This window comes from Gnatocerus cornutus, chromosome 9 (genome assembly GCF_029298725.1).
Source record: "Gnatocerus cornutus isolate USDA-ARS CGAHR chromosome 9, icGnaCorn1.1, whole genome shotgun sequence".
NCBI lineage: Eukaryota > Metazoa > Arthropoda > Insecta > Coleoptera > Tenebrionidae > Gnatocerus > Gnatocerus cornutus.
Genome location: NC_142241.1, coordinates 5042940 through 5063614, shown reverse-complemented (window position 1 = coordinate 5063614; position 20675 = coordinate 5042940). Strand labels below are relative to the sequence as shown.

Here is a 20675-nt window from a genome sequence, read left to right as displayed (position 1 = left end):
TATGACAGGTAGCGATTTTTTTCCATTTTACCGGTTATTTATTCACAAGGGTGGGTACTAAACGGTAACTCACTAGTGTGTTATAAATATAATTCACCGCAGGATCGAAGCGCTTGTAGATAAAGTAACTAAATATAATGTAATACAACATTTATATCGTGGTCCTTTTTTAATTTCTTTCCCGCCTACATAATTCAACCTATTTAGTCGACCGCACGCTTTTCCTAAATTGATGAAACGAATAACTGGAATTGGTGCGGTTTCATTTTCATTCTCAAAAAAGCAAAATTATTTATGGCCTTCGCGTGCAAAAACCGATTAAAAAAGACTTTTTATCCCTAGAGTCTTGAAACCGTATATTCCGAGTACAACAAGAAATGCATTTGTTGCACTCAAGGCATAACTTTACACAAAATGATTCAGGTTCTCCAGACACAATCGATTTTTTATTTCCCTAAAAAGTCACCACTTTCAATTAATTACCATATTGATGATTCTCGAAAAACATTTTCCCATCGCATGTCATTTTCATTTTCGCATAAAAGCACCAATTACGTGCAAAATTACTTAATAAAGTTACGTTAATTTATGCTTAATCCTTGGAGACGTATGAGTCTTATTACTGTGCTGAATTTTCCTTACATGCGAAAATGGAAATTTAAAAAGTTTGCTTCGGTTTGCCAGTTACGTGTTTGCTCAATGTAATTGTCAGTGATTGCATTCGGGCGAAATTTCGACCCAAATTTAAATTTTCACAAGCATCTGATTGATCACAAACGTGTTTAAATATTGAGTGACAATTTTTTTCTGACTGATTTTACTTTCATTACAAAATATTTTAATGCCTGATTTGTGATGTAAACCGGACGTGCAAAGCTCTCTGCTTTTACATACTTAATATGAAACCTTTCCGTCTTATTTGTTTAATTCTAAAATTTCCCGGATTTCTCCGGAGCTCAAATATTGTTATTCCTTACATATTTCTCTTTGGACATGTTTTGTGATGAGGGTACCGTACCGAGGAAAAATGATAAAAATGCAAATAAGACAACTTTATATTTGCAACCTAAAATAGTTTTAATCGAGCTTTTTAATTTCGATATTAGCAGACGATATTAAAGTTGTGGTTCAGCACGAATAAACGATCCATTTTACGAGCTTTTCGATGCAAGCAAGCAAACGGTGAAATCGCTCGAAGCTTTCTGTATTACTTAACAATCTCGATGCCGTGGTACTGCATATATTAAGTGTATCGCACCTGAAATGTGGGCGAAGATAGTCCTGTTTTGTAGGATCAAGGACCTTCATTCTGGTCAGTTATTGTCTGAACCTTTTAAAATAAAATAAATGTAATTGATTCGTTAAGTGTGGAAGATTGGACGGGATAGCTTTACTACTGTGGTCATTTTACAACGGTTTTCTCAAGGGACGTGTCCAGTGTCGCGCCCATTTACTCTTCAACTATTATTCCATTAATTAATTTGGAAAAGTGCACGCGAACTAGCTTCAAAAGTTTCATGTTATTAACACGCTTACATGAAATGCGTATTCGGAAAATTTTTAGCAGTTTCGGTAAAATTAGATCGAGGAATTGGGAATTTTAGGTCGCAGTACTCGTGGGTTTTAAATAAATTAACTTTTGAAGGAAAATTTTCAAATTTTGTTCAAGTGATTTTGGTTTGCTTGGTCAACTTGTTCTTTTGAAAAATTTGAGGAGAACATCTAAATTAATTTCTCAGTTATTTAAGTATTTAAATGGACACCACGAAATCCTGAAATTTTTTAAACTAAGAATTTATGCAAATAAAAAATTCGCTGCAGGAAGAATGGATTTGATACCGGCACTGACCCCTTATATTAATTCCAGTATTTACCAATTTAAGTTTTATTAGAGTTTGAATTACTAAATTAATTGCTCCAAAAATTTTTCATACTTTATTTTTCTGTAAACAAACTTTGTTTGCTTTACTCTGCACAATTTTGAACAAATTTTTACAGAATTTGCCGTCTGTGTTGTGCACATATAGTATTAATAACTCATATATCATCTTGGATTTTATTTTCAGAGTCTAAAATTTCGCGAGGAAATTTTGTATGCACCGCGTTCCTGAAATTTATTTGCAAGTGTGCAATATTTTGTTTATTTAACGCATAAACTGCAATAAATCAGTTTGAGATTTGATGTTTATTCTATTTTATTTCAACTTTAGTTTAATTTATGGTACTTACCTTTTTAAATTTGTTTATCTAGAACTTAAAATTGGGTGTCAACAAAAAAATGTACTTGCTGATGAATACTCCAAATTATTTATTAATCGTTTAGACATACGTACATAAAACACAGTTAATACTGGCTACCAAGTCTTGACATCAGAACATGAAGAAATGTACATTATACACATTTTCCTACAAATAAATAAAACATTCTCTCAACTCATTATAAAAATAGACTTATTTCTCCAGTACATCGCCACTGTTAACATACAAAACGTCAAATTCTCTCCAGCCACGACTCTTTTTGACGTTCTGTACATTAATTATCCGTGTGAAATTAGTTAATCCTGAAACCTAGAGAAGCCGGATGAGATCGTTGTGGCCTATATCTTAAGCCTTCACAACTGGTGTCAGACGAAGAACATTGTTGACATTTACACCCAGCAGCTTCCAAATATTCGTATCTGGCAGCTGTTGGATTGGCACCTTCTTCACAGTGTCTTAAAGTGACAACGGAGCGGTTCCGGCCATAATGGACACAAACGGGATGACTCGATTTTTTGTAGGGAAATCTCCAATCGGATATCTATAACGATAAGGTACCATCAACTTTAATTAAGATGTCTTGGGGTTGCAAAACAATCTCGGAATGAAACCGGGCGGGTTTACGGTAGAATAAGCGGCGGAGCGCGTTTACTGTTATTTTTATAGCGAGATTTAAATGTTGGTTTTAAAGATAGAAATGGTGGAGGCGCCGGGTTAAAGTTCTGAATTTCTACTACCGTTGGCTGTCAATTATAAATGATAATGAGTGTGAGCGCTAGCTGATATGATTCATTGTCTGTAAATGCAAACTCGTGTCCCCTGACAAGTCAATTTTCATTAATACGGATAAAAAGTGTTAATCGACTTTGGCGGCAATTGCTGCACAAAAAGGGCAAATCGCCGCGCCTTTTCACTTCTAATTCCTGAAGAAGTGATTACTCTAATTATTAGAATATTAATTATTAATTTTGATGGATTTTTCTTGCAACATCACGCACGTTTCCGTTCTTCTGTGACCCAAATTTATTGTGCCGCTTAAGAGATTTGCTCGGTTTTCCAATGTCCGACCGATGGATTACTACACGAGATTTAAAAATGCATTCATTAAAAGAGCGTTGTGTTGTTGTGTTTTTTCAGACATTAATGGACATATTTAATCGGTTAGTTTTATGACCTGTGAAATGGGTTGTTAAAAAGCACAAATGGAGCGGTGGCCGTTAAATCAGAACAATAATTAAACAATTTGAAGGCGTTTTATTGCGTCATAATTTCCCACCTAAAATTTTTCATAAAAGTGATACTTAAAGCTTAGAGTAAAACTCTTATCCTAAGCTTTTAAGCGGCCGGTGGCTATTTATATCTAATTTAGTTTTTCGGAAGCGATGGGTTTTTTCCTTTGTCCGGTTTTTCCCCGATCCTGAAATTCTCTTTGTGGTGTTCCCGCCGCAAATTGATTCCCAACATTCTTATACACTTGTAGATTTTCACATTTATAACACATAAATTCTAGCTTTGTGCGTCAAATACTCTCAGAAATTTCAATTAAAACGCCAACAAATCAAAACGATATTAAATCGAAAAAATCCATACCTCATTTGAATCGCAGCGACCCCAACAGGCCATCACCGAAAGGGTGTCCCAACATTGTTTACCATTCTCATCCGACTGTGTTACTCGAAATGTATACATCCTTCTGTGGCATTCTATGGTAGCTGATACATCCAGAGGCTCAAGACCGGCCTCTATGATACTTTGACAACTAACTAAAGCAGTCAAACCCACCAGAATCCACACTTGAACAACGAACATGATCTGCTAAAGGAAGCTTTGATGTATTAATAATGCAAAGAGAAATCTTAAAAGCAAGAAAATTTATGCGAAAAGTAGAAAATTGTGTAAAAAATTCTAATTAGTGGTAGCATGGAGAGGCAACTTCGTTTAGTCTTAAGTTTTTTGATTGGTTTGCTTTGAGAGGTTTTTAATTCGGAAGATTAAACGTTTTATAGTTTTACTTACATCTAGTTAATTAAGAAATAAGTGGGAGGACTGTTTAAGGATGTTCGAATGGACCACAGAGTGATGCGGCTAACATAATTACGAATTTGAATTTTACGTTCATTATATTTTATGTCTGTCCCAGTCATTTCAATTGTCGGTTTAATTTAAATTAATTAGTTATCGGAACTTATCACAAATCGCAAATTTCATTCAGTCCACTATTCTATTTTTAGCCAAACCATTGTTTCGGTACTGCTAGATATTTTCGTAAATGGGATTTTTTTTAAGTTTGTAGTTTCCCAGAGTTACAGCTTTTCAAATTAGAGTTTGAATTTTGAATTTTTCAGGTTTTCTGTATGAAATCGTTAAAGTTTTAGGTTCTTTTTTACAGTTCTAAAATTTTGTTGTTTGTAAATTTGTATGTAGACACTAAAAATCATAAAGAATCCAAAAAAAATCTAAAGAGAGTTCTAGAGAATCCCTGTATACATTAAAATTGTTTTGCAAAAGTCTGAGAAGTTATAGAAACACCAGAAAACTTCGAAGAGATTTTAACAAACTCTTAAGGATTCCAAAGAATCGGTTCGGAACTTCTAAATAAAAAAAATAGGATTCTGAGCCTAAAAACTTTGGAACTTGAAAAGTTTTAAAACTCGTATAATTATACCCAAAATTCATGTTTAGTTATCATTACATATTTTATCATTTTACTCATTTATGTTGGTAAAACTGTCTGAAGTCTTCAGTGAACGACAGTACAATAATTTTAATAACGAGATTATACAATTAAAGAATAATTATTCTAAGAAACTAACTTTTATTGGTTTCAAATGTGTTGTCCCCAGTAAGACTTTGTCAAATTTTATTTTATTATTGCCGGTTCCAGTTTGATTGATATATTCGCGAACGTAAAAATTGATTTTTCTGTAACAACGTAGTTGAATTTTGAAAGGTTGAAAATATATTTTGTTTAAATATTATGCGGTGCATTTTCGCGGAAATGTTTGATTTAAATACGTTGCAGTGGTTTACGACATATTTATTACAATCGTAAATTTTCATGCTGTGAGAATAATGATAAAATATTCAACGATTTGAACAAGTGTACTTCCGGTCGAGACGCCCCATTAAAAGTAGAAATTTACAAATATTTTCATTTATAAAATTAAAGATTGATAGTTTAATCACATCAATTTCAAATTTGAGAATTTTGGAGTAATTAATTAAAACACAGTCATTACTGCCAATTCAACAAACAAAACGCTGTCCCAGGACAGTTTTTCTTGCGGAAAACTAAAGAAAATAGTCTCAATTGGACCGGAAACTTTCTAAATAGTTGCCACTTTTTAACAATAAGACTAAACTAGTTAACCAAGTGTTTGTTAACATTACAATTAAATAACAACATTCCTTAACACCGAAAGCAGTTTAAATTCGCGCTAAAATCAAACCTGTGTCTCAATTATCAAAGTTAAGCAAGCAAAAATCACGTTGAACTCACCTGTTGTTGTCTGTAAAGAGGTGGGTTCTTCTAAAGGTGACAGTGAGACAACTTTCTGATTAATAAAAGTTGTGTACCGCGCTCATTATACACCGGAGGGCGTGTTTTCAAAAGCGCAAGCGCTTCAGGTGTGAAAAATTTATTGCTCTTCTTTACAATCTCATCCAAAAGCAAAAATAACAGCTTCGTCTTCGAAGATGACTGTTTTAATTAAAAAGTACTTTGCAAGTCATTACTTAATAATGACTTGCTTATAGTCAACTTACTGCTTATCGCGAATTTATGCACAGACTGGAGCAATGAAAATGTTACGAGGTTCCGAGAAAATCAAAAGGAGTTGTTTTACCTTAAGTTCGGTTACGGTTGATCAGTGTTAAGTTATCGGGAAATCCAACCTTCCCTTTAATGGTACACCTTTAAGTTTTAATGAGACAACGGAAGGAAGTTCGTGTAGGTAGGAAAAAAAGACATTTTACACGATAGTGTGTTAATGCTGTCATTAATAAATTTTGATGGCTATTTAACGAGAGGTTTAATCGGAATACTCAGCGTTTTATTAGCGGGCATGTCAATTTTATTTTATTAGAGATTTGAGTGGCGGCGAAAATTTATGGTATAATTGATATAATCCAAAACAATTAATGTGAAACATAAACGCGGTTAGCTCAAACTGACACAATTTGCTGTATGGAATTTTCAGAAAATTGGTGGAGGCGCCGGTCACAAAGTTGCAGTTAATAAAATTTTGATTGCGCTATTTTTTTGTTATTATTGGTTTCTTATGAATCGCTTAGCGCTGTTTTTGCTCCAATTTTTTGAATTACAGAGAAGAAAAACCATGTTACGTTTTTAGGACATTGCCTTTCACATGGGAAGCAAAATTGTAGTTGCGACAAGACGCAGTTTCCACAAAAAAGCTTTTATTGTAATAAACAGAATTGGGGTAGCACCGAGACGTGTACACTTAATTTCCTTTCATTAGCTTTATGACCATGAAGACCATCTTTTAGTATCCGACTTCCAAGTAACAGTCTTGTCGTAAAACCCAGGAGGAACATACACGTGTGTGTATACATATATGCAAAAATAATGAACATGAACACTCAATAAAATGTTATATTAAATGTAAAAGATGTGTATAAATAAAATACAATGAAATCTAATTAGTACATTTAGATAGAACTAGAGACGGCCACACCATAGTCCATGCAGAATACCTTCCATAATAAAAACCTCGAATCACTCTACGTCGTTTTCGACATCGTCCAGTTCCATCAGGAGCGGATCTTGAGCCACAGGCACTACTTGATTGTCATTAACATTGTTGTTGTTATTTAATTGTTGAAGAATATTCAACTGTTGTAGATTCCCATGTGCTGCAGTGAGGATATTTTCTGGGGGGTTAGGAGGCGGAGGAGGAATATTTCCCGTTCCTTGTCTCTGGCTCTCCAGAGCTATCATCTTCTGCCTCTTCTCCTCCATTAGTCTATCTCTGTGTTTATGAATGTAATCTCCAATATTGGGCAGACCATCCACCACACACGCCGACAATGCCGATCTGTAAATGTTCATATCCGTCGCTTCGTACCACTCATTCGTCTTTTCGTCATAACACTCCACGTGGAAAATCGTAGTAACCCCGTTAAACCCTCCGATTGCGAAAATCATATCGTCAATCACTTCAATTGCGAAGTTACTCCGAGGGTTGTACATATCCGGTACGGGCGTCCATGTGTTCGTATGGGGGTTGTATTTTTCACCACTACACATTCGCGAAATGCCATTAAATCCACCGATTACATAAACGAAGTCGTGGTAAGCAATGCAAGACACTCCCGAACGGCGAGATCTCATTGCGGCAATCAGCGTCCACTGGTTGACTTCTGGGTCGTAGACTTCAGCCGAATGCATACATTCCTGCCCGTTGAAGCCTCCAGTTATGTAGATTTTATCTGGAAGTTTACACGTCAATTTTTTTTCTTAAAAGTGAATTTTAAAGAAAATGAGGTGTTGATGAATACTATGTTTTGTGAAATATGACGCCTACATGACAGGTCTTGACTACAGGCTCTGTTTCCCGATGTCAGGAAGTGTGAAATTGTTAAAATGTGAGTTTTTTTGAGCAGTTGAAGAATAAATGTGAAGTAATACGATTCCTTCTTTTAATGATGGCTCGGTAGCTCCGCAGAACTAATTTTATTGGATTAGTTTTAGTACTAGAATTTCTCTTCTTTTATTTTAGCGCTTCACTTCATAAACACATAATTTTCCAAGGTCCTACCAACACAATTATTGTTGCTCAGTCTCAAGCTGTTGAAACAATGAAACTATAAGTAGTCATAACGTGCAAAGTTTTAATTCACTTGGCAAACGTTTCTTTTATTTATAAAACTTTCGTCATTTTTCTGCTGGGAAATGTTTAATTTTCTCTCAAAACCTCGTAAAACTTAAATGAGAGTCCCCTTTATTTTGTTGTCAGTCACAGATGTAGTAAAAATTCAATAATTAAATATCCTGGCGCGGTTTCCAATTTTTGTTAATGCAAAACAAATGTGTAAACAAATTTTCGTGCCATTTCCAAACACAAAAGAATATTTAATGAAAGTTGTGGAATTGTAGAATGATTTTCGTGTTTTTTTCCAATTTTCTTTCATATCACCGTTTGTGCAGCTTTTACGACGGACGTCAAATAACATAACTCCACAGCATTAAGCTGTTACAGAACATTAAAACAAGTTCGTTAATGCAGTGAGTTATCCTTTCATTGTTGATTAGTAACACGAACTCACTCAACGACTTTGACCAAATAATTCGCGTAACGACCTTAGCCCTTTCATCAATTTAATTAAAGACTCGTTATGTTTTACCTGAAAACAGAAATCACTTACTGTTCAATGTACAAGCACTGGCGTCGGATCGTTGCATATTCATAGACGCTATCAACGACCATTGATTAGTTTTATAATCGTATCTTTCCGCGGTGTTTTGCCGGTGATGCCCATCATAACCACCCATAGCGAAGATTATGTTGTTTAGCACCGCTGTGCTAACATAACACCTCCGAGCGTGCATAGGGGCTATTTCTTTCCACGCTTTGCCAACGGGGTCAAAACACCTGCAGGAATTGAAGTAATCCATGCCGTCGAAACCTCCAATCACGAAGATGTTAAAACCAACGACGGCGGTTCCGTGGTACGCTCTAGGTCCTGATGGGTCCACTTCGTCGATTTTTACCCAACGATCGGCTCGAGTGTCGTACGTCTCGATGTAGTTGGTCGGAGACCCGCCGCTCCAGCCGCCGATGGCGAAAAGGACTTCATGCGGGAGGCGGGGACGAGCGATTTCCGGGGTGACCACCTCGCCGTTTCTAAAGAAAACTTGATAAGTCGAAAACTAATAGCAACTGGAATATACTTATGCATGATCCTCTCAAGATCGTACAAGAACTTGAGGGTCTCGATGACCACGGGACGACATTCCTCGCAAGAAGAGACGTATGGGTGGTCTCTGACTTTTTCCATGAAGAACTGTGTTTCCAGCAGCCCCAGTCTGATGCACTTCATCAACGTTACGATATGACTCTTCCTCTGCTCCGCGTCGTGGTTGATCCACTTGAGAATGGTGTCCCAAACAATTTCTTCACTTTTTACATTTAAATTGTTTGCGTTGATGATTTCTTGAAAGTCCTTGAGTGATAACAATAAAATTTCTTCGCTCTGTTGGGCGATCTGGATGAAGTTTTTCATAATGTATCTCCAGCATGTTTGTGCAAGATCTGTACAAAAATGATTGCGGGCGAAAAGAAGAATGCCAATACAGTTCTTTGGGTTGAGGATGCTCTCGAGGTATTTGCAGCACATTTCTAAGGCTCCTAACATACTCAAGTAATCTGCCGTGATAAGCACGTCGAAAACGTTGTTTTTATTGAGGTCGAGCTTTCGCAAATAGACGTAATTCAGCAGGATGTGCATCATCTCTGCACTTACCCCAGGGATTTGGACTTTGGTTTCGTTTTTATTATGCAGGAGGGTGGTAAAAGCAGCTCTGAAATTAAAGAGTTATCAAGGAATAAGAACTTAAGAACGACATGCTTGAAGTAGGAGCTACAAGCACAGAGTAAAGCTCGATGAATGGGAATCTCAGTCCCATCGTCCAAAACGATTATGGCATCACAAAGTTGGTTGCTTTCCCTCAGGTCGTACAACGTCTGCATCGCCTGCATGCTCATACATCGCCCTTTACCGGTTTCTGCATCCTGCATCTCATCGTACTTCTGCGTCTTGCTAGATCTCTTTCACGGAAGGTAAAGAACACAAGTAATTTTGATTGAGTTTTTGAAATTTGTTTAAAGTCAAAATGACATTTAAGTCCAAGATGGCTATTGTGTTTTAAAATTCGTTTTCTAATTGGTTGCGACGAAACAAAAGCTTTTCCATTTCGGTGGATATTAAAGACCGGATTCTTAGCAACATAAGCGTGTGAAAACAATGGCGCAAACCTCATCAATCTATGTGTCGGGAAAATTAGTGACTCAAATATGAGTTTTATTGGCCCAATGGATTGTTATAATTTGAACTGTTTTCAATTTTACCGTTGTTATAAATAGAATCTCCAATAGAAAAGTCTGCAACATGTTGAAATCGCTCAAATTCGTTGATAATAGTTCAAGTTCAAACTGACGCATGACGATAAGAAATGCCGGGATGTTTTCTGGTGAAATTCATGAGAACATCACAAGCTAAAGACCTCGATGACATAATCAAAACTCTGACCAATGAAATTTTAGTCGAATTACATGCAAAATTGTTTTTATTTCTACAACAAATTAAAATTTAAACACTTATCTCTTTGTTATCTTAAGGTTTTCGTGCTGTTATTAATAAATCTCTGAGGTTTGAATTTTCATTATCTAAAACAACGGTTTTCTAGTTTTACGAACCGTTTTCAAGCTTAATTAAAAGTAATAAGAATTGTTATTATAATGGGAAACTTTCCAGAGATAAAATTGAATTTACATTTTTCATTTGATTAGACATTTATGATAAAACCGAGTTTATTTATTTATCTCAGATATTGCTACAGAACTATTGTTTCTTGTAGATTTCCATAACACACGATTGTAGTCAAGATTCGTAAAGTTTTTTCCACTTCTGTTACCAACTGATGCAGCATAAAATGATGCAGGAATAAAAAAAAAGTGTATAAAATATTGTGTAATAAAAATTTGTTTTTGCAAAACTAATCTTTTTCTCTAACCCGTTAGTTTAGGCATGTTAAGATAAGCAAAATTTTATCTTCTAGGGTCAGCGTTATCATTTTACTCCACGGGTTGTTTTTTTACGATTTCAGGCTAATTTTATTTCATATTTAGATTTATTTTGTCTTATAAATGTTTTTGTCTATTTTCTAGGTTACATACGAGTATTATGTTGATAGAGAATAATTGTGTTGACCAACAAAATTGACTATAAAATAGTCACTTTTCTGATCACTTAAATTGAATTTAGTTGAAGCAAGTTGGCGCATCCACCATTTTTTACAAATTTTTAAAACTTTTGGAACTTCTAGACATTTTAGATTTTTTTTTTGACGGTGCTTTAAACTATGGATACACTTTTGATTTTATTTACACTATTTTTAGACTTTGCTTAAACTAAAACCTCTTTATCTATTTAACTCTTTATCCGTCCCTTCCTCTGGTTTGAGCAGTGCGTATTTTTTTCATTTTGAGACAAATTGTCATTCATTTTTTTATTTGTTTATAGTTACAGACGTAGTACTATGAACTAGTTTTTTCCCTTACTCAAGGTCGCATAACAAGAAACTCAGTTATGGGTAAACCCCATCCACAAACTTGTTATTGTTTTGATTCAACTAAACGTCCTTCATAGTAAACAGAATCGCTTTCATTTGAAATGCTTGATCGTAATGACCTTATGGTACTTCTTCCTGTAAAAGTCTTCGCCTTCATTTAATTGATTGCTTTTTTTTGGACGTTGTTGTGCTTATGATAAAAGTCGCGAAATTCTGATATAACCGAATAGCTAATATCATTAATGAACTTAATGCGTAGGACTAATTCTAGATAATTTGTGTTCGTGCTAGTTGTTGTACAAAGTAACAATTATCAAGTTTTTTAATTACGTTGGAGGTCTTAATTGATTTAAGAACACGTAACACAAGTCGTGGCTTTTTTTTTAAATTGTGATAAGTTTACTGCAAATAACTAATAATAATAAACCATTCATTCAAATGATTTCTTTGTTAGGGTCGTAAAGAAAACAACGATATAAAAGTGACCTTTACTGTTAAAATAATTACACATCTTTTCTACATTCACGGCGCCTCGTCTTTTGTAATTCTGATTCCATTAATAAATACATAGTTCTAAAGCTCCATTTTTGCATATTCATGTGATGAAACATCAGTTTGTATAATTTATCACTAAATAAGCAGTGCACATTTTCTTGAGCAGACATATTTTACCAAATGGGAGCCGCCTCTGACACTTTAAGTGTATACAACAGCATCCGTACACCGCCCCCACAACATTTCCCCATCTCTAACCTTCCCTGTCACATCATTATCACCCAACAAACGTATAGTCCACGTAACCACGACGAAAGTGGCGGCATTTACTGGAAAAGCTCGTACAATCGTAGGCGCGAGACCTTTGTATAAAAATCGGTAGCCTTCCGTGGAGACGCTTTTTCTTAAGCAGTCGAAGGAGTTGAGGTATTTCGTTTCGATTTGCATGCGGGATTTTATAACGTCGACGGGATAAACAATGACCCAGGAAACTGTTCCAGCGGTACCTCCAGCGAGTAGCATGGTAGCTGTCGAAACTGGATGGTTGTCTTCAGTTCGAGTTAACCATTCGTAGGTCATAAAATACGATGTAAATGCGGGAATTTCACGAACTATGGTCACGTTCAACCCTCTGAAGACACCACGGAGGCCTTCATGGGTGTAGATCTTACGGAGGCAATCAAGAGGACCTTTGGTACCGTCAGAGACTTGCAAGCGAGACTTGGCGAGTTCCATGGGGCTACAGATAAAACTTTGGACCATTCCGGCGACTCCACCGGCTATACCATGAGATGTTAACGAGTCAGATTTGAGGTACTTCTGGGTGTTGCCGTACACTCCGAAGACGATAGCATTGATCGCGGCAACTCCAGCAAGAGGACTTGACATTCCTTTGTAGAGACCCCGGAGACCTTCTTTGGCCACAAGGGTTCGCAAGCAATGGACTGCTCCTCTGTATCTAGGATTCTTCGCATCTTGTGTCTGTAGAAGCACTTTTACTGTATCCAGAGGATGACCGACTACCACACCAGCACACCCTGAAACGAACTTTTAACGAAGCTCTTTGGTTTCTTGGCGATCTTACCTCCAAGACATCCAGCGAAAAAGTCAAGAGCCATATCCGGGACTTTCTATGTGATACACGTCCACAAAAACACTTAACTCCAAAGGGTTCGAACTAATAAAAATGAAATGATTCCGATTTGCGACGATTGAAGAAACTTGCGGAAATTTAGTCTCCATGTACTGCTAAAACACTCCATTAACTCGGGCGCCACATTTTCCATTTTTGTTACCTTTTTCTTTCAATATTTGTGAGTGACATAAACACAATAACACATAATAGTGTGCGTTCTGTTCTCGTTAATCTCTCAGCTTAGAGTGACTTGTGAATATTCAACTCATCATGAAATATTCAAGGGTCAGGTGATAACATATCTTAAATTGGTTATTTATTGCTGCATTGATACTGATTTTTCTTCTATTTGCTTCATGTGCGAAAAATTTCCAGGAAAACATTAGACGCGTCGACAATCTTTTATTACGCTTTTGGAAGAAAGTTTTTCGCCGACTCAAAACGTGTGGTAAAAATTCAGAACATTGCCCCCATATCCTGTTGCGAATATCTCAACTTCTTTTATCAATGAGTTCAATAAACAATATTTAAGTAATTTTGTTTCCATGGTGATGTAAAGCTTTGGCATCATTAGAGTTTTTTTGATAACATATCCACCTCTTCATTTATTGTTAAAAAATAACAAGTTGATAAAACATTTCTTTATTTTACGACATGAGTTTTGAGGTTTCCCAATAATTACATCGCGAATTTTGTAAGCAGAAGACACGACGTGAGCACGTTCCACTTGAATAACATTGAAATTGAGAAATATTCTGACGATAAATTAACAATGTAAAAATTCCAATCAATAAACTTTGAACTACAGTTTCGTGTTACACGCCAATTTATTGAAAGAGTTGGGGAATAGATTAGGCTTGACGCAAATTTGGAAAAATAACGAATATCAAGTTTTTTTGTTTTGAAATATTTTATGTGTCTATATTTAGACGCATATTTCTTGAGAATTTAAATTTGTCCGATAAATTTTGAGATGACTACAATAGCTTGAACTCTAGACCTGACGAAAATTAGACAATTTTATCCAAGCCGTAACTTCTTAAACTTGGGAGTTTATACTTCACACTCTTAATTTCCACCGCAAATTGGCAAATTTTGACTAGTCACGTCACATGAATCGTTTTAATGGAATGTACATAAAATAATAAATAGTCCAGTTAGCAGAGTCTAATCTCAAAATTACCTGTGTTATTCAATTTAAATTCGTTAGATATGTCAAAATTTTAATTTCAGTTGGTAGAATTCTCAAATTGGCACTAGCTTCAGGCTTTTTTGCTTTAAAGTAGTTTTCTTAATATGTTTTTGGAATCTTGATCTGAAAAACTCTTTTTAATCGAAAATCTGTTAGTCATATTTTAACAAAATACAGATTTTGAAAAATGGTGAATGCGCTAGAACCGAGGCAAATTTTAATTACACAATTTTTATTTTTAAACTTTTTTTTTAGATTTGTTTAATTTAGATTTTAGTAGCAGAGAAATAAACAAACTTTAACAATTTACAAATGAATATCTAAATATACGTATAGTTCGTTTTTTAAAATTTTTCTTCGCCTCTTATCAAGAGTCATATTTATCAATTATCAGTTATCGCCATAACTGACCTCTCTCACTTCCCAGCATTAACAAATATCGGAAAATAACATTCTCCGAAATCGCAGCCACGTTTTTCAAACGTGCCGCCCGTCAGCGCCGCGACGTCATGCGTCGCGACGTTACTATAAATGGTCGAACAGCTGTGCACATCACATGCATTTAATTGAAAACGAATTGAAGTTAGACGCGTTAATTTAGTGGTGTTTTGAATTCATCATGGATGGATTTTTACAAGTGAGCTCTTCCACGAATTTACCATTGTCACCCACGAACTCTTTTATTGCCGATGAGGTGGCGTCGATTTGTCCCTTGATAACACCCTCGCCTCCAACGAATGATCTAATTAACGCATTACCAGAGTCTAGTCAGACTAATTATGCTATGGGAGAAGAATTGGCCACCATGTTACAAAAACATGTTCAAGGTTAGGGAAAACAAACAAGGGAACAAAGATGACATTGGTTTATTTTAGATGATGATAAATGTGCGGGAGACTCTGCGTCTTCGAGTTCTTCGGCTTTGGCAGAACCGGCTTGTACCCAACTGTTGAATCACAGGAATAGCGCATATCATCATATTACTAAGGATGAGAACACTGCAGCTGAGGTTAGATTGAAATTGACTTGGTGATTTTACAATGTCAACTTTTCTAGGAAACGGCCGGGAAAGTCCAGCCGCTTCAACTTACTTTTCGAAATCCTCCAGATAACTACTTTTTCATGTCCTGGAATTGGCCGCTGATCCGAAAATGTTCTCTGGGGTTGTTCATTTCAGGTCTCGTGGCCATGGTAGGACTAGTTGTTACAATGATTTCCACTCTACCAAACACTTGTGATCCCTACACTGAGTGGTACCAAGGAAAAGTCTTCTACGAGATTTTCCCTGCGAGTTTCTACGCGAGTAATGGTGATGAATACGGGGATTTTAAAGGAATTGCTCTCAAAACCGAGTACCTTCACTCTCTGGGAGTCAGAGCCGTGAGACTCAACTCGATCTTCAAGACTCCGAACTATCCAGAAGATTACAAGAACGTGTCAACTTTGGTTGATATCGCACCGGAGTTGGGTACAATCAACGACTTGGAGAAGTTAATAAAAAACTATCTCGAGCCCAAGAATATTTCACTAGTTCTGGATCTTCCTGTGTTTCCAGTTGTGGATCACTTAAAGAAAAAGAACGATGGTACCAACAGTACCAACCAGGAGCTTCCAGAGACGAAACATAAAGACAGTGTGGATGTGGTGGAGGAAGCATTGCTTTACTGGATTAGTAAAGGAGTCAGCGGGTTCTATCTCAAAGGAATGGAGTACTTTATTGACGACCCTAATCTCATACCATCTTTGAGACGATGGAAAAGAACAATCGGCATTGACCGCATCTTCATAGTCAGCGACAGATTCTTCAACTCCGTCGGTAAGGCTTTTGGTACCATTGTTAATTACGTTGATTTGGTCGACGTGCGCTTGGAAATCGAGAAAGGTCTTCAAGCAGTGACTAAACAAATCGAGTCTGTTCAAAACGGTACTCTTTTCTCCAAACCCGGCTTACCATGGGTTCACTGGAGTCTTGGAGACGAATCATTTTCTCACCGTCTCGCCAACATCCTTCCATACGCCAACGCAACTCTTGGAGCTACTTTACTCCAACTCATGCTCCCAGGTACTCCCTCCATCTTCTACGGTAATGAAATCGGTCTCCAAAAAGTGCTGGATGTGGAAGGTGACCGTAAGGACCAGCAACACCTCCACCACTTAACCGTGATGGCTTGGAACGACAAGAAAAAATCGAAAGTCCTCCCTTGGATGTACGGTGGTAAAACAAACCTCGACACAGACCAAGTAGAGGCGGTCACTCACATGACAACACTTCGATCCAAGTCACCGGCAATTTTTTTTAACTCGATTACTAAAGAAGGTGATCATAAAGCCAACTCTGAGGTGATTTACTCTCGCGACAACTTGCTGGTGATTCAAAGGTGGTACCCGCGAAAAAAATCGTACGTGGTCGTTAGCAACCTTGGAAATGGAACCATAAATCAAGATTTATCAACTTTATTGTACACAGGAATTGTCGTTATTGGCCCAAGATCAAACTGGCAAAGCGAGAGTATATCGTTTAAAGATGTTTCGTTGTGGCCAGGAGAATCCGTTGTTATCGAACTTGTGTAATTATTTGTCGTTATTTTCGAGTTCTGTGATAAGTTGTGAAAATATTTTGTTAAAGCTGTTTCAACTGATAATAAAAATTCTAAATTATGCGCAAAATGTAGTTTTATTATTATCAGTGTTAGAGTATAAATGCACCAGACGTATTTATCACTTCTTCAATGTCATTTTTGTTTGGACGTGGGAGAAAAAATAGAAACTAATGCGCATTTTTGTTGGCGGTTATCTTATTTTGCCAAAAAAATGCTTTCCGCGTTTCCTGTCCACACTTTACGTCCAAAAACTGGCAATAAATTGCGAATTCCATACTTCCGCCACCATTTAAAAGGTGATGTGAACGTGGCTTTATTGGTTGATAGTTTGTCTTTAAAAATCTCAAATTTTTGCGTATTTAATGAGTGCTCTATTCAAAAGAAAACAAAAATATTGAAAAAAAAATTACGCGCGGTTTTAAACACCCTTTACAAATTCCACCGAAAAACGTATTCACAAATGTAGTGGAATAAAAACTCTCACCTGTCATTCCAGTGTCATGCGTAGAGACAAGTCATGCGCAAACTTTCTCCAATTCAAAAGTTTGAGGTTGTGTATCATAAAAAAAGTCTTCCGGTAAATTTCTAATATTTCTTGAAAATGGACAACGACTTAGACCGCTCGGTGCGTCTCCTCGAAGATGCCCTCAAAACTCCAACGAAGGGTCTCTTCAAATTATCAACTACTGGTCTCCGGCACCAAAAATTGACCGACGATACAATGGCTTTAGCACCCGAGGAGCTCCAAATGTTGGCAGAAGCAGAAAGCAGAGTTTTTTCTGACACCATACAGTTGTTGGGTAACAAGTCGATGATAGGTTCCGTTGTACAAGGGGGCTCGCCTTGGACGAATACCGTTGATAATTTATACACAGAGTTTGCTGATACTCTGCAAGGATGCTCAGGCAATGTTGAAATGTTGGAAGTGGTGAAGGATTTAGCTAGATGCTGTTCTGATGCTTTAGCTGTAATTAACTCTCTTAAGGCCAAGGTGGCTGTAGGGGAAATACCAGAAGAAAAGTGGCTGGAGAATGAGAAAAGCACATGGAGGCTTATTTATGTTTTGTACAACGATAGATTGCAAGCGGAACAGATAGAGCAACAACCCGCGAATCAATATTCAGGACATAGTGAGAAAAACTGTGTGGATGAGTTGTTCAAAAAGGATAATTTAGTTAGAGAGAGCCAGCTTGTTATTGATTGGCTTGAAAGAAGCGCTCTGGATAGAGACGACCCCATTTTGCATTATTCTGATTCGTCTTATGGTTGGGAGAACACGCTACACCAGTTGTTTGCACCTGATTCTATAGCAATTGGGAGTACTGTTGATATTATAGACAATATCCATCCAGACGCCCCCCATTCACAAGAGTTGTCGTTACATCACTTGGATAGCGCTAACGACAAAAAACTGTGCCAAAGAATCTTCATGGAGATTAGATGTGGTAATCTAGAGGGCGCCCAAGAGGTTTTTTCTAAATTCGTACTTAATAGTCTATTAACAACTTTTTTTCAGTATTGCTTCACCAGCGGTCATCCCTGGAGAGCCGCCCTTTTGGAAGGGTGGAAACTGTACCACAACCCCTACATCTCTGAGAATGGAGACGTAAAAATGGATGATGGGTCTGACTACCAGGACGTAGAAGGCAACAGTAATCGTCATTTATGGAAATTCGCAGCCCTTGAGTTTTGCAAAAAGGTGTGTTAATTTTATTTCGTTTCATTTTCTTTTATGTTTTTTTAGCCTTATTTGGATATTCACGAAAAAGCGGCTGTTGCCTCCTTGTGTGGCTTCTTGGAAGGTATTCTACCAGTGTGCAACAACTGGGAAGACTTTTTATGGGCGTACATGAGGACCATGATCGACAAGAGAGTCGAATCAGAAATCCGAGATTGTATACCAAAAAATTATAAACCACTACCTGAAGAATATTGGGAGGAAAAGTTGTAGTTTAAATTTGTTAGTTTTTCGCTGATTTGTTTGTTTCAGGTTGTCTCTTGATGACATTTTTAAAATTCTCGAAACCATCAATAAGCAAGCGGTAGCCTCAGAGTCGCAACTTATTGATCACTTGATCCAGAAATATATTATCTTGGATGACATTCCGGCTTTAATGAATACTTTGGAACAGTACTCAGAGAATCCCACGGTTACCACGCAGTCTTTGAGGTATTTTGCCCATTTGGTCTTGTTTCTGGAAAGCGTGGGACAGACCACTGATAGGAAAGCCTACGAAAAAATTATTGAAGCGTAAGTCGTTTTATTTTGAAAAAATAATTAACATAAACATTTTAAAAACCGCCGAAAAAAACTAGGGAGTTTGAACTATGTGTTTTAAACTTTTTTTTCTTGATATTCTATTTGCGAAGTGTAAGAAATTTTAATTGTTTACCACTCTGAAGTTCACTTTTTATCGAATTTTGAACCAAGCGTAGAGCACTAAACATGTTTTGACCTTTAAAAAATCATTAATGGGTGAAGTGTGATAAAAAAAACATGATTTACGTGTACTAAAACCTTTGTTAAAAGATAAAAAAATCTTATTTCTCCAGCTATATCAACCACCTCGGCGAAATGAACGAAACCCAGCTGGTTGCATTCTACGTCAGCAAACTCGGCAAGCGCAAACAAATCTATCTTTACGCCAAATACTGCGAGAAACTCCTCACAACCGACGACCGTAAAGCCGCTCTCCGCTTTGCTGAAGACTGCAACCTCGATGTCTTCGCTATCACCGAATGCATAGTTGAACGAATAATCAACTTGCCTACTGAAACAGACAACGCTGGAAATCTCCAAAAAAAACTGACCGCGGTCGACGAAGTAAAAATTTCTTCTCTCGATTGGCTCATGTTTTACGAAGAGCAACGCGTTGAGGCTTTGAACCAAACCAACTCTTTAGTCTTCAAGTTTTTGTTAATTGGGAAATTAGACGCGGCTCAATTGGCGGTGAATAAAATCCCATCGGATTCAATCGGGAAGATTAAAAGCGAGGGAGAGATTTCCGATGAGATTGATCTGATCCTGCAAGAGTTTCTGAGTTATAAAACGTATTTAGACGCTCACGAGGCGTTCAATGAGTGGTTTACGCAGTTTAGAAATAAACCGAATCCGCCGCCTGAGCTCCCTTCGAACGCTCATTTCACTGAGAAGGTGGCTCATAATCACAAAGTTTCACAATTTTCTGCCGAGATGGAACGGTGGAAATTAACGACATCTCATACAGCGAAAACTGCCACGACTTTATTGTATAACGTACTGTTGTTTCCGCAAGGATGGCTTAAAGTTAGAGAGGACGCGGAGTACTTGAGAGCGATTTGTATTCCTCAAATTGTATTATTGCTGTGCTCTGTGTTGCAAGAGTCAAGTTCACACGAAGAAGCAGTACAATTAGCGGATTTGATTGCCTCGGAAAAATACAGTCTTTATAAGGTGAGACTCACTGGTAATTTTTCATTTGTACTTAAATCAAGTTTTAGGTGTACTCAAAAGAGAAGTTGGGGGAAATTTTGGAGAAGATCTGTGAGAGTTCCGTAGCGCTTCTGAATGCCAAAAAGGATCCCTTCGGAAACCCCTCAACTGCTTGAATTGTTAATAAATTCTTACTTTTGTAACAAGCGTTTTATTTTACTTTAATTCTCCTATAAACAAGTTAACTTCGAGGTCAGCGACAACAATAA

At 36.9% G+C, this 20675-nt stretch overlaps 5 protein-coding genes across 6 annotated transcripts; 2 read left to right on the top strand and 3 right to left on the bottom strand.

Moving 5' to 3' along the window:
- Window positions 1-2288: 2288 nt before the first annotated feature.
- Window positions 2289-5842, bottom strand: Gpb5 (Glycoprotein hormone beta 5). 2 transcript variants are annotated; one of them, XM_088045663.1, is made up of 3 exons: window positions 5759-5842; window positions 3850-4071; window positions 2289-2800 (listed from the first exon to the last, which is right to left on the bottom strand). In XM_088045663.1, exons 2-3 carry the CDS (start codon window positions 4066-4068, stop codon window positions 2552-2554), a joined length of 468 nt encoding a protein of 155 aa, XP_087901789.1. In that variant the 5' UTR covers window positions 4069-4071; window positions 5759-5842; the 3' UTR covers window positions 2289-2551. The 2 variants fall into 2 exon arrangements, with proteins under 2 accessions (XP_087901789.1, XP_087901788.1); XM_088045662.1 differs by having other exon boundaries at window positions 3850-4074; window positions 5759-5827.
- A 1112-nt stretch (window positions 5843-6954) lies between these two features.
- klhl10 (kelch-like protein 10) lies at window positions 6955-10231 on the bottom strand. Its single transcript, XM_088045489.1, has 4 exons — window positions 9850-10231; window positions 9173-9802; window positions 8647-9125; window positions 6955-7710 (listed from the first exon to the last, which is right to left on the bottom strand). The coding sequence occupies exons 1-4, from the start codon at window positions 10017-10019 to the stop codon at window positions 6998-7000; spliced, it is 1992 nt and encodes a 663-aa protein (XP_087901615.1). The 5' UTR covers window positions 10020-10231; the 3' UTR covers window positions 6955-6997.
- Window positions 10232-12048: 1817 nt separating this feature from the next.
- Window positions 12049-13484, bottom strand: LOC148168023 (mitochondrial basic amino acids transporter). The gene is made up of 3 exons (XM_088045242.1): window positions 13363-13484; window positions 13152-13315; window positions 12049-13104 (listed from the first exon to the last, which is right to left on the bottom strand). The coding sequence occupies exons 2-3, from the start codon at window positions 13183-13185 to the stop codon at window positions 12269-12271; spliced, it is 870 nt and encodes a 289-aa protein (XP_087901368.1). The 5' UTR covers window positions 13186-13315; window positions 13363-13484; the 3' UTR covers window positions 12049-12268.
- A 1389-nt stretch (window positions 13485-14873) lies between these two features.
- Window positions 14874-17061, top strand: LOC148168022 (uncharacterized). Its single transcript, XM_088045341.1, has 3 exons — window positions 14874-15221; window positions 15270-15403; window positions 15451-17061. Exons 1-3 carry the CDS (start codon window positions 15014-15016, stop codon window positions 16963-16965), a joined length of 1857 nt encoding a protein of 618 aa, XP_087901467.1. The 5' UTR covers window positions 14874-15013; the 3' UTR covers window positions 16966-17061.
- A 421-nt stretch (window positions 17062-17482) lies between these two features.
- On the top strand, window positions 17483-20612 carry Nup107 (nuclear pore complex protein Nup107). The gene is made up of 6 exons (XM_088045340.1): window positions 17483-18462; window positions 18511-18693; window positions 18739-18938; window positions 18985-19245; window positions 19548-20427; window positions 20475-20612. The coding sequence occupies exons 1-6, from the start codon at window positions 17596-17598 to the stop codon at window positions 20580-20582; spliced, it is 2499 nt and encodes an 832-aa protein (XP_087901466.1). The 5' UTR covers window positions 17483-17595; the 3' UTR covers window positions 20583-20612.
- The last annotated feature ends 63 nt before the right edge of the window (window positions 20613-20675 follow it).

What these genes read in the sequence shown, in the direction of transcription:
- Gpb5 (XM_088045663.1), bottom strand. Translation starts at nt 4,068, where the DNA reads ATGTTCGTTGTTCAAGTGTGGATTCTGGTGGGTTTGACTGCTTTAGTT. An exon ending in GTCGCTGCGATTCAAATGAG is followed by an intron (nt 2,801 to 3,849) that starts GTATGGATTTTT and finishes TTATCGTTATAG; the next exon opens with ATATCCGATTGGAGATTTCC.
- klhl10 (XM_088045489.1), bottom strand. Translation starts at nt 10,019, where the DNA reads ATGCAGGATGCAGAAACCGGTAAAGGGCGATGTATGAGCATGCAGGCG. An exon ending in GCTTGTAGCTCCTACTTCAA is followed by an intron (nt 9,803 to 9,849) that starts GCATGTCGTTCT and finishes CTTTAATTTCAG; the next exon opens with AGCTGCTTTTACCACCCTCC. An exon ending in CTTGAGAGGATCATGCATAA is followed by an intron (nt 9,126 to 9,172) that starts GTATATTCCAGT and finishes AGTTTTCTTTAG; the next exon opens with AAACGGCGAGGTGGTCACCC.
- LOC148168023 (XM_088045242.1), bottom strand. Translation starts at nt 13,185, where the DNA reads ATGGCTCTTGACTTTTTCGCTGGATGTCTTGGAG. An exon ending in TTTCGCTGGATGTCTTGGAG is followed by an intron (nt 13,105 to 13,151) that starts GTAAGATCGCCA and finishes AGTTCGTTTCAG; the next exon opens with GGTGTGCTGGTGTGGTAGTC.
- LOC148168022 (XM_088045341.1), top strand. Translation starts at nt 15,014, where the DNA reads ATGGATGGATTTTTACAAGTGAGCTCTTCCACGAATTTACCATTGTCA. An exon ending in GTTACAAAAACATGTTCAAG is followed by an intron (nt 15,222 to 15,269) that starts GTTAGGGAAAAC and finishes GGTTTATTTTAG; the next exon opens with ATGATGATAAATGTGCGGGA. An exon ending in ATGAGAACACTGCAGCTGAG is followed by an intron (nt 15,404 to 15,450) that starts GTTAGATTGAAA and finishes CAACTTTTCTAG; the next exon opens with GAAACGGCCGGGAAAGTCCA.
- Nup107 (XM_088045340.1), top strand. Translation starts at nt 17,596, where the DNA reads ATGGACAACGACTTAGACCGCTCGGTGCGTCTCCTCGAAGATGCCCTC. An exon ending in ATCTAGAGGGCGCCCAAGAG is followed by an intron (nt 18,463 to 18,510) that starts GTTTTTTCTAAA and finishes ACTTTTTTTCAG; the next exon opens with TATTGCTTCACCAGCGGTCA. An exon ending in TACGAAAAAATTATTGAAGC is followed by an intron (nt 19,246 to 19,547) that starts GTAAGTCGTTTT and finishes TTATTTCTCCAG; the next exon opens with CTATATCAACCACCTCGGCG.